The 12,579-nt window shown below is 34.4% G+C and overlaps 1 protein-coding gene across 1 annotated transcript in view; it reads left to right on the top strand.

Annotated features, from left to right (window-relative positions):
• The window catches only part of FMN2 (formin 2), a 177,710-nt gene that overhangs the window by 124,932 nt on the left and 40,199 nt on the right, over nucleotides 1-12,579 (top strand). The window contains exon 19 of the mRNA XM_026845620.1: nucleotides 7,609-7,701. Within this exon, the coding sequence (XP_026701421.1) occupies nucleotides 7,609-7,701 (93 nt within the window). The remainder of the gene's footprint in view (nucleotides 1-7,608; nucleotides 7,702-12,579) is intronic.

The raw sequence follows: 12,579 nt of genomic DNA on the forward strand, positions 1-12,579 counted from the left end.
AGATTTTTAATTTTTTTAAGATAGAAGACCAAAGAACAGGTAGATGCTTTTACTAACAAACCAAGTGAGTTTGGCTCCATCTGTTGCTCCCAGATTTCACAGCTCTCCAGGATTCTCACTTTAGCCTTTTTGACTTTAGTGACATATAGTTTGTTAAGCAACTTGATCTGCTTTTGATCTCTCCTGGCTGTCAGCAACGTTCCTTGATGCAGTCATGCCAAGCAATGACTTCTGTTCCTATGTCATTCCACAGAAGAAACTTTAGCACTTGCCACATGACTTAAATCAACTCACCATGTAAAGAAAATTGGGCATCCAGGGTCACAAGAGCAGTGCATGACTCTTGCTGATTAGGACCTGTATTGTATATCTATTTTTATCAGTATATTTTTCTAGACACTTCAGAATGCTAGAGGTGGGGCAGAAAGATGTGGAAAATGTTTATTGAATCAATTAATGTTTTAATCCTCTCTGCTCTGACAGTCTCTGGAGTGGTTTAGGAAAATGTTGGATTTGTGGCCCATGAAATTCTTCAAGACATGTATTTAGTTTAGGAAAGAATTAGGACACTAAAATGGCAGTGAGAGTTACAGTATTTATGAAGCACTTATGGCAAGTTAAAACTGTTTAGAAGCTGTTCTTTGGCTTCACATTAACATTTTAGCTTTACAATGGTAAGTTTATTCTTGCAAATCAAAAACTAATTCGTCATTTGTCACTTATTGCAAAACTTTCACTGAAGTTCAGCTAAAAGGGAATTAGAAACAATGTCAGGGCGAAAATAAATCTGACTAGTAGAATTTTGAAGAGATGAGTAATACTGTATAATACAGACAGCTATAAAATTGAGTTGAAGTTAGTATTTGATTATATGTCGTAATGTTGTCATATTTACCATCTTTGAAAACTGATTACAAATAATAATTATAATAATTAAATATTATTTTTGTAGTGATGCTTTCTTTTCCTACTGTGAGTGTTTACAACTCATTAAAAATTCTTAATCGATAAGTTAGTCTGTGGTGACCCAGTATCTCTCTCTTGGAACAAGTGTGACTGAGTATGTTTATAAAGCATTAAGTATTTTAAAAAGCATGTTCCAAGAAAAGACCCACAGTAACTTGGAAAAATACATGTTATCTATTTTTTATGTTCTTGCAGTCACCTAAAATTATTTATTCAGCTTGGATCTGCTAGTTGTAGAGCTGGCATGTGCTCTTGTGTTTAATACCTGCTGTGTAAATCACAGCATTGGAAGTACCATATTGTACAATAGAAAGACTTCTAAAAGTTGTATTTTGGGGTAGTGTCAACATGGGACTGAGAGGATGGGGTAGTAGTAAGCATACCATACTTTGACCCCTTACCATTTGTTTCTCATACAGTTACCCATAACTATTTAGCTTTTGACAAATCATTCCTCTCATCTCAGTAACGGTTACCCCTAACACCTAGAAAGAGGCCCCAACCCTAAGAGTGCAGTCGAGCTGCAGTTTAAAATGGAATTTTCCTCTTCATGGCCAACTCTGTGTCTGGGATGCATGGATTACTTTGCAAAATGGGATTACATCTACTGTTAGTCTTTCATACATAATATTAACTTTTGCAGGCTAAAACAAAACAAAACAAAACAAAGCACTATTCTATTTGCATGTCATCCCCTCTCTCACATACACATATCCTCCTATCTTTTCATATTTACAAGACGCCTTGTTTCCATCACAGTTCTGATTATGGGTTTAAGACTTTGGCAACACTTCAGTACCACTTCTTGATCAGGAACAGAAGCGGTATTAATTTCAACTTCAATTAACAAAATTAAGCAGCCTAAGCCATTTAGAGTCCCACTACAGATGACAGAAAAGGAAGGGATTACTCCCCTAAAATTGACTGGCCTCTCTTAAAATTGAGTCTTAAGGAAATGTCTTGAGTCTGTTCTGGTGATTATCAGTTAAATAGCCAAAGTTGATGAAATTAAGTCCATCCTGAGAGGTTTCCCAAAATCTCTAGGTTTGAGATGGGTTTTTTTTAATGTGCTTCTACACTGGTGTTTCAAGAGAAGGTGGCAGGGAGCTGGAGGAGAGAGACCTGAAATGGAGAAAAACTTGTATTCTTGTAGAGAATATTCATTGCCTTATCAATGTTTCTATTTTAAGGTAGTGTCTGTGTTTCTGTTATTCTCTGTCAGTAGTTTTGATGTAAATGGGAGTGAAAATATTTCACAATTAAGAAATAGATCTTTATTTTTCTTATACGATCCACAAATTCATATTCTGATGAGTTGATGCCTTCAGTCATTTATAATAAAATGCCAAAGCTCTCAAGGTAATTGTTAACAAAATAATGTAGCAACATTAGCAGTTTTTGTCAATCCAAATTATCTGTACAGTCCATCTTTACAAGCTATTGTTTTAAGCAAATTAAATCTTTATTTTTATGTACTCATTAACAGCTGTGCATCCACAAATTCTAGCTGTTTGTTCAGCTGTCATTGAAAGGGTTAATTGCTGCAGCTATGCAGCATGCAGACTCCTAAACCTAAACCAGATGTAAACTAAAGCCAGGCTTTCAGTCAATCTGTGAGTCATATTTTACTGTCCTTAAAACTCCAAACAAGGAGCTGTCTATGGAAGCCCTTGAAGACTCAGCAGTTCTTAGTGTAAGTCTTTACAATTCCAAAAAAAATAAATAAAAGAAAATTAAGAGCTTTTTCTGTACTTGTGGTCGAGTTCATCAGTTTGTCTTTTGATGAAGCCAGTGTTGTTTCCTTTAGGTAAAGTCTAAGCTTTCTTTTAAAGTCACAGGTTGCAGTTGTAAGGAATCCAGAAAGCACTGAGAAGTTGTGAAAACAATGGTTATGCTGTTAACATACTTTTCAGGCAAGTAGGACACTGGAACATCTCCTGTGGGAATCTGAGTACTCAGAACCTCTGAAAATTAAGGACATAATTTCAAAATTTCCTTAAAGACTTAAAAACAAATAGTCTATCAAATCTCAGTGCAACTTGTGCTCTCAAGTACCTCGAGTCTTGAAAATCCACCTAAATTCTATAGGACTTCTATAGATATGTGATTTCAGAAGTAGTTAACCAAAACATCCTAGTGGACCTGTTAATTATCATGTGAGATAATTCACATTTCCCCTTGCTTTCTTACTAGGTTGTTTTGTTGGTGGTGGTTGTGGTTTTGGTGTTCTTTTTGGTTTTATGTTTTGAGGGTGTTTGAAAGAAAAATCATTCTGCCTGTTATTATCGTGACCAAAGACAATACAGTAAACCTGAGGAGCTGATCATCTGTTCACACGTTTTGTTCAAGACATATTTTAGGATTAGAAGAGATTTGTGCTTCCAGGGGCTAAAACTTAGTATCCAGCAGAACTAGATGAAAAGCATGCATTAAAAAGATATTCTGAATCTCTAAAACATTTTTTTCTCCTTTTTTAAAAAAATAAAGCAACAATTTTTGATAATGAGCCTTGGTGCATTTTAGGTCACTTACCAGAATCACTTACTGAAAGTCTTAGTACAATGCACAAAATGTTTTGTGAGAGAAGTAGAGAATGAGATGAGATTCTTGAGGTACTAGATACAGCTGGAATTGCAATCTTTTAAGTCTAAACTGGTTTTAAACATAGATTTTTTTTATTTTTATTTTTTTTTTTTACATGAATTTCCAAATCCAGGAGCATTTGAGAGATCTGTGTATGTATGGGCAAAAAGCTACCAGTTCATATTGGCCTAAATTTATAAGGTCCTCCCACAAGAATCCATTTGTATTGCTTCTGTGGAAAATCTGCAGCAAATGATGTTAGAGAGGAGATGAAATTAGATGCAGTATTGGTCTTTTCCATTGCTGAGATACTGCTGCTATGTTAAAATTTATTTAGAGTGTTGGAGAGGAGGTGTATCTGCCCATGCCAACTTCTACCTAGGATTTGAGATCTTTGGAAGGTATAATGTCAGTGCATGAGGACTGGGTATTTGGGAGTACAGGGAACTGAAACCTTAACCTTGCTGCAAAGCAATATAAAAATTTTTTTATCTTTCTTTATTCCTGTTTGGGCAATTCCATATTGCAAGATAAGCTACCTGGTCCTTGGCTTTTGTGATTGCCTATATGACTCTCTTTGTTTTGCCTTGAATACCTTTCAATTCTTTCATTACAAGAAATTTTTAAAATCTGCTTAAAGTAAATTGAGTTTAGGAATATGCTAGCTTCGTCTAAGTTTTTATTTTCTCTCAAGATGAGGGAATAACTGAACCTGTGAGAATAGGAATGATAACAAAACCTGTTTTCAGTCTGTTATCAAAAAAGAGACAAGCTTTTCTTTCAAACAAAACTTTTACAAACATGTTACAACAAACCCCCTTTGCTAGCCTGCTTGTTTGATATCTGTGATGTTCAGCAGCTGAGGGAAGAAAAAATCAAACATAGACTATTGGTAATCTCACATACTTTTTTTTTTTTTTTTTTTTTTTTTTTTTTTTTTTTTTCGGAAGTTCTTAAATATTCTGACACATTTATTCAGTATCTTATTCCTTCGCTTGGGCAGAAATACTGTTAACAGTCTAGTGTTTTGGACTCCTTTCATATGATCAGCACTTTCATTTCTTCAGTTACTGTGAAGGCTAACTATCTCATCCAAATAGTGGGTTTTATACTATGATGACAAATTACAGAACATGATAAAGGAGTGCTATATCCAACACATTGTGCAGGAAGACCATGATTCCAGTGCTGGTGCTCTGGAGAACTGGGAAACTTAGGAATAGCTTAAAAGCCTGTTCGTTCTTTAATAAAGAAATCGTCTTATGAACTAGGGGTTTTATGCATCATAATACTGATATTAGAATGGTAATAATGACAGAATTTGTCCTATTTTTAAGAGTTGGATGCTAAATATCGTATCTTTCTATAAAGGGAAAAAAAAAAAGGAGAAGGCGATTGTTTTTCCTGTGTTTTCTTTCAGATTTTAAATGACTTGGACATGGTTTGCGATTCAGGAATAGGGTCAAAAATGGTGCTGAACTGAACATCATTGATTTTAGTCTTTTAACAGGAGGACGGGGGTAACAAAAAAAAAAAACTCCACCAAAACCTGGAGAAACAATCATGAACTGTACTCTCTTCCCTCACCCCACATACATGCACAGACAAATCAAACATGGAAGAACTTCCAGTATCTGAATGGTTAAAGAATAGACATTTCATTCTGACAATATTACATGTTTTTTCTTTTCCATAGCAAGTTGAACATAAAGGATAGTATATCCCTGCATTTCGTTATAGACTTTGAAAAGGGATTGCTTCAGGCTATTGGCACGGGTATAGGCTAAGATTTTTGGTGGGTATATACTTCGTAAGATCTATGCTTCTCTCAAATCAGCTGAGAGATCAGGAGTTCATTGTGAGCTGCAGACACTAATTCAAGAGATTATAATGTACTTCTGTGAAGAATATTTAGTCCATATTCTGGAAAAAGGTATGGAATTTCAATGATATTAAATGTTATGGTAGGTTCCATAGCATCTTACAACTCTGCCACTTATTTCTGAGTAGGAGAAAAGAATAATAGAAATTCTGTGTGTCACCATCAGAATGTCTTCCTTTGCAGAATAGTACATAGCTTATCTATTCTATTGCCTTACCGTACATTGTAAAAAACCTCATGGTCATTTGGATTCCCTCCCCTATTTCAGGTGTGTTGACCAACATTTGTTTAAAGATTATGGGCTTGTCTGTGTGACTAGGTTTTAGGTTTCATTTTGTTGTTTTTAAATATTGCTTCATAAAGAGGGTTACCTGTTTAATTAAATATATTCATGTTTTGATTGTTTGGGTTTTTTTTTTTTTTCCTCTAAAAGTCTGCTGGTGTTTATTTCTATTTTGCTCTAAATTATTTTTATTTAAATTGAAATTGGTATTGTCACCCTGGCTTTACTTCACTTGTTTGGCATTACAGATTGAGTCATTCTGCTTTTCTGCATATATGTATTTTAAATATTGGTATATCTAATCGTCTTTGGTATATTCACAACTATGAGAAGAAATGATTTAACAGTATCTATGAGATTTAAAGCTGCATTCTCCAAAGATTTTCCCCAGATATAGCAGACCAGATGATGTGAATCAATTTGTACAGCTAACAATACAAGACAGATATGACCACTGTCATATATATTTACCTTCCTGGCACTCTAATTTGAATGTCTAGGTACAGATCTGTAGTGGGTTGACTGACCAACATTTGCCAAAATTGATAAACCTTTGGATCTTTAATTATGTTATGTTTAATTGCTCTATCATGCTCTTTTAGATATGTCATTAGTTTCTTGCTGTAAACTAAAGACTGGTATTATTTACCAGATTATAAATTCATGCTTGATGAAGTAAGGACAAGACAACTGGTTGGTTTTTTTTTTTTCCTCAACCACTGAGACCCTTTCAGATATTACAGCAACACATTTTTAGAGCATATAATGGTGATACACATAAGTCTACTACCTGTTGTATCCAGTCTTCAAAAGCAGACTACAATTCTCATCTGTAGATATTTGGATTGATGCAATTCTAGACATCATTTATATTTATTAATTTATATCATGTTAGTACATTCTGCTGCTTCAAAATCTTTTAAAAAATGTATAACCAGTTTTCTGTGTTTAAAGACATAGTAATAATCCTGTTTTACTGAAAAAAAAAAACAAACCAACAAACCAACAACCTGCAGAGTAAAGAAAAATAAATTTTTTTGAATGTGTGCATTTCTGCTAGAAACTTTGAGTCAGAATCAAGCAGGATTCATTTCTGTTGAATGACAGGAAATTATCATGGCATAAAGAGTTTTCTCCTATAATAGAAACCAGAGCTTAACATTCTCCTGAACTAGTAGTGTGAAGTCATCTGTTGCCTCAAACTAAATTAGCTTGGATAGTTGGTAGAAGCATGATGTTACCACTTCACCAATGAATAATCTGTGTCAGGGCTGCTTCAGGCTTCAGCTTGTCTGTCCTGGTCTGTAGTGTAGTAACAACCAAGCTGTGCTTCTCTAAGGTCTCTCATAGAGTTCTAGCCATAATCTTTTACTGCAATCATTTGCACTATTACTTTTGAACAATACAAGACAATTGACTACATCTGTGGTTTTATCGGGTATCAAGCCCTCATCTGGCTTTACTCACTAAATTGAGATCCTTCTGGTGCAGGTTTTGCATCTGAACTTTGTTTTGATTCAGGCACTGTCACCTGGGGCCAGGTATATCAACATGGCCTGGGATCTGAGTTTGTAGTTTTGCTCCCATACATTTAATCCCCTTAAATTTGTCTTTTTTCTTCAAGGATTTGAATAATTTTCTTAATGTTTGCTACTACACATTTAAACTAAAACACTGGCCACAAGTTATCTGTATATTTTGGTCAAAAACATTTGACCAGGAACATAACTGTCCCTGAATATATTATCATAGTGTTTGTACTCGAAGCAGTGTGTGCCTGAGGCACGTATCCTAGCAGTTTCATTGGCTATGCATTGATTTGTGTTTTTCATTACAGTGTGCAGATCCATACTATGATGTGTCATCCTAAACTAATCTGTTACTTCAATTTCAGCATGTGAGACAGAAGCAGCAAAAGTTTATCAGCTATCACTAGAAGAGCACCTCCAGCCTTTCAAAGACAGCATGGAGCAATTCATTAGTCAAGGTAAATAATGAAACGTCACTTAACCTTTTCATGACATTTCAAAGGAAAGTTATGGGAACAATGTTTATACATTGTGGGAAAGGGACTGTTTATTTTGGCATCATAGAAAGATGTGGATTAGTTCAATCAGATGCCACACAGTTCTAAAAGATTTGCAAAAAGATTCTGTTGTACTGTAGGTGACTCACTCTCTCTTGCGTGACAGCAAAGACAAATGCTATTGGCTTGAGTGCGTGATCTTCTGATAAGTTCAACATTCCAGTAGAAAACAATTTTACAACCTTTGTTCCTTGAAAAATTATTGAAGCTGGATCTGTTTCATTATCTTATTTCCAAAGAGATAATTCTTTTGTATGCACTAAAAACAATGGAGTAAGCGTAGCAAAAGTACTTAAAGGTTTTCCAGATATAAGGCAAATTCATTTAACATACTTCTATATTAGAAATATCTATAATGCGTGATGAGCAGCTGGCATCCTGGGTTCTAGGAGGGAAACACTTTAAAAATTGTCTATGCTTTCATTGCTTTCCTGGACCATTCTTTTGCAAGACTGTAGGAGGTATGGATAACTAATTTTTGACTACTGTTATATCAGAGTATCTTTTGAAATACTACTCTGAAATCAGAGTATACTCTGTATTGACAAATTCACTTTTTCATACAAGTTAAAATTCAGTGCATCATGCTGACAATGTCCTGATGCTTACACTAATGTAATTTTAACTTTCTTGATGAGCTATCCTATATAGAAATCATTATTAATTGAATGTGCATTCTGTTTGAGAGGCCAGTCAGATATGCATTTATTTCTTGGTTAGAATATCCAAGATGACATCTATCTGAACATTGTAAGAAGTGGAGTACCTATGTTCTAGTATATACTGATCCATGCTATAGGACTATCAATTACCGTAAATAAATTCATCAAAACCACCATTGTGAGCAATCAAATATGAACTGACATTTTCTGAGACAAATGTCTGTTAGCCAAACCTGGAAAACAGGATGTTGTCTACAGCAATTGTAGGTATGAACCGCTTTAAAACTCGATTCCGTTTATGTACATGACATATAAATGTTACATTAGTGTAATGATTAAACATGTAGCATGTGTTTTAGAGTAGGTTTATATTATTATTTACAGATAGGGAACAATCAAATCACAAGCTGGTCTGAAAGAGATCACTAATGGTTTACTGTAAATCATGCCATATGTTTGCATATTAACCTTAATAACAGAGTAGGAAATCAAACATGAGGATTATATATCATCAGACATATATCTGTCAAATTTCTTTCACTTCTTTAAGAAACCATACTTTTAAAAGTGTCTGACTCCATACTTTAGCTTACTTTATGATTTCTGACTATGACTTCGAGAGCATAATTATATATAAGCTATATAGTAATCTGTTCTGCTTTTGAAAGGATATGCTATTTCCTTTCTTGATTGTGTGACTGTGTTTTAGGAAAGTGAGGAAAAAGAAAAGAAAAAAAGAAAAAGAAAAAGAAATGCATCTCATCCATTAAGAACTTTGCTGTGTTCCCATGTTAACAGTGGATATTTTTGGGTGGTTGACAAAAGGAGAAATCCATAATGCCAGTAAAAATATCATTGTTTAATTTTAATTAAAATAATTGGAAATGTGTATTGTGGACACGGTGGATTGTGACTAAACAATTTCTACATTTATTTAAACCTTTAAGTTACAATTTGCAGAATTCTGTCCCAGTGTAAGAAAGACAAAGGTTAATATATAGAAAAAAAAAGAATCCCTGGTTAAGTTCCAAAAATAAAGCAATTTTAAATACCTTTCATTATGAAATCCTTTGTTTTTACTTCATGGGATTGAATTCAGACTTGAAAGAGGCCATGTTTAAAGCAGGATTTCTCTTTCCTGTTCAGTGTTTGACAGGCTTTTGATCTAGATATTTTTTCTAAGGGCTTTTGTTGTTTATGTAGACATAATCGATGAGTCTTTTCAGCTAGACTGCACACATGATCATTTAGAAAAACAGAGGGACAATTCTTGGCACCTTTTGGGGATTTGTGTTTATATAACATATGCTCTGGGCAAAGAAAAATCAAGCTTTAAGTTTTTATCTTTTCAAGTCCCAGTTTCTCTAAAGTCAGAAAGTTTTAACTTATAATTCAGATGAAAAGCATTTTTCATGGGATTGAATAATTTGGCATGTTTATATGATGCCTTTTCGGAGTAGATAGCTTGTGTGCATAATGGGACCTAAAAGTTCAAAGTAGCTTGTTATTTACAGCATATTCACTTATACTTGTTGCTATCAGTTAAAATGGAAAATGGCTTTCCCATAAGCAGGAAAACTTGGACATCAAATTAAATATCCTTGGCAATGGGTTAGAAAGGCACTGCTTTATAAGAATAGTTACTGTCTGGCAGAGTTATATAACTTTGAAATAAATTAATGTAACTAGTCTAGCTGATTGTTACTACTGATGTATTAATAAATAAATCTTTAACATTATCACTTTTATTAGATTAATCAGAGGCAAAAAAAATGTTGTATATTACTAGCTTACTTGCAAAGATTATTTCATTTGAAATATAAAAATGGGGAAGAGGCAAGAATGCGTTCAGAGTTGTAACATAATAGATGAAAATGCTAGTAGTATATATGATTGAGGCTGTTCAACGTTTCCCTTGCCAACCTAGTGAGTAGGCTAAATAATCAGTATATTCATTAAAATATGCAAATTAGTGAAATGATGCCAGTTCTTTTTCTGATGGACTTCAGGGTCATTCATAAAATGATCATTCTACTTAACAGAAGATCAAACCACCTATTCTATCCTCTCTACACTGGTTTAGTGGATATTTGCAAGCATGCTTTATCCTGTGCATTTGATTTCTTAGGGTCTCTGTGCCTCAAAACCTCCAAGGCAGTCCTCTCTGTTCTTCTATGTTTTCTGTCCTATTTTTAGGTCCACATGCTGCAAATCATCAATCGTGAAGTATATAATGTGGTTCTTTTGTCTTCATAAATGTTAAAGAATTTCAGAAAAAAAAAAAAAAAAATTATAGCCACAAGGTTTAAAAAGTGAAAAGCAAGAAAAAAATCCAGAAGAGCTACTTCAAAAAAGGAGATTGGAGAAAAATTGTCAGAGAATACAAGAGTTTTTAAATATTTTTTGTTAGGTACCTCTAACTACTTCTTTAGGAGTTTCCAATATTTGAGTAATATAAAATATAAGCCTGAAATTTAGTAGAACAACGGTTCTTTTCCAATTAAGTTATTCAGACCAAACTGTAGGAATTTTAAAAGTACTATTTGCATCTCCCCGGTATAGGGTATACATCCACTAAAGTTTTCTGTCCTTTAGGTACTCCCCATAAGTTATCACAATTTGAGTAAGAGAGATTGCAAACAAAAACACTATTTGAGGAACCTTGTCTCTTTTGTTCTGTGTATTGCTGTGGATAGATGGGGACACAAAAACATCAGAGATCACATCTAGCCATTTAGAAAGCTTCAGAAATATTTTTTTTTTCCCTGGGACAAATGTGTCTGATACATGGGACGGTCGGTAAATCCTGAGGGTGCTAATCATCGTTAAATTTATAGAGGAATTTCATTAGCAGATAGTAATACTTTAACCTTGTCCCCACTTGATAGGATAGCCAGTTCATGTTGAAAGAATTATGTGTGTATAATCCACAAACAAATCTCAGTCCCCAGGTTTTAACTGTGCTTAACTTTGCAGTGAAAAGTGGTCTTTGGGTGTTTGTTGCTGGGACTCCAGCTAGGCTGTGCATTCTTGTTAGCCTGATAAGGCAAGAAAGTTATGATAGGAGGCAGAAACCATGACTCCCTTGGAAAAGTAAGTCTTGTTTGGGAACTGGGAAGAGAAATTATGTTGGAATCACAGCTTTTCCACTGCGATTGTATAAATTGTGCAAATGTCACGGATTTCAAATCTGAGCAAGTCATCCAATATCATGTTCAGAAGCCAAGACAGTTTTTGACTTCAGAAAAAGCATTATGGTGTAGGATGCACTAGAATACATTGTTTGCAAAAGATGTAAAAACATATTTTTCTGGTGTTTAGCTAGTTTGTCTGAAAACATTGGGAATAGTGCCATTAGGATTGTAAGTTTGGAAGTACAAGCTAACCATTCAATCTTTGGTTCCTTCTAGTCTTATTTTGCAAAATTCTGTGGTTCTGCTCTTGTCAGTAAATGCCAGCCCCAGGTCTCATTCTACTGGACCCAAGAATACAGACTCTTCTCTAGACCCAAATTCTAGCCACATCCTTGTGGTCTTGCAGAATAAAGATGCTAAAATCATCCTCTTGGGTGAACTGTCTGTAACTATTTCCCTCTTTTGCCAGGAAGAGCATTCAGGAATCTGGTTTCTGAGCTGTTAGTAAATGAATGTATAAATCACAAAGTGTGTTGTATTTATCACTGTAGCTGCAACCAGATAGTTGGCGGTGACTTGTTCTTTTAGGTCAAACAGCAAAAGGCTGTGCATCATCAAATGATGAATTGTGAATGAGACTAAAGCATCAGACTGAATCTTGGATGGCTGGGTTCAGTTCCTGGCTCCAGAAGTATTGTAGATGATTGCGAAAGGAATGCTGCTCGGGTAATCTTAATTCTGGCACTTTCTAACCCAGAATGATTGATTTTGCAGATTCCACTTTCTTTAAATGTTTCTTTTATGGTTTGATTAATATAAGGGAGAGCATAGCACTACTTCATAATTTTTCTAAAAATAATTTGAAAATATGACTAAAACACCATTAAGAACATATACAAATGTTTTCGTTTTTCTTTTCTTAAAAAATGCATAGAACATTAAGGGGTTGGATATTTGTAGATTTATGTGGAGACATTCACTTT

Source organism: Athene cunicularia, assembly GCF_003259725.1.
Source record: "Athene cunicularia isolate RWA chromosome 3 unlocalized genomic scaffold, athCun1 chr3_part1, whole genome shotgun sequence".
NCBI lineage: Eukaryota > Metazoa > Chordata > Aves > Strigiformes > Strigidae > Athene > Athene cunicularia.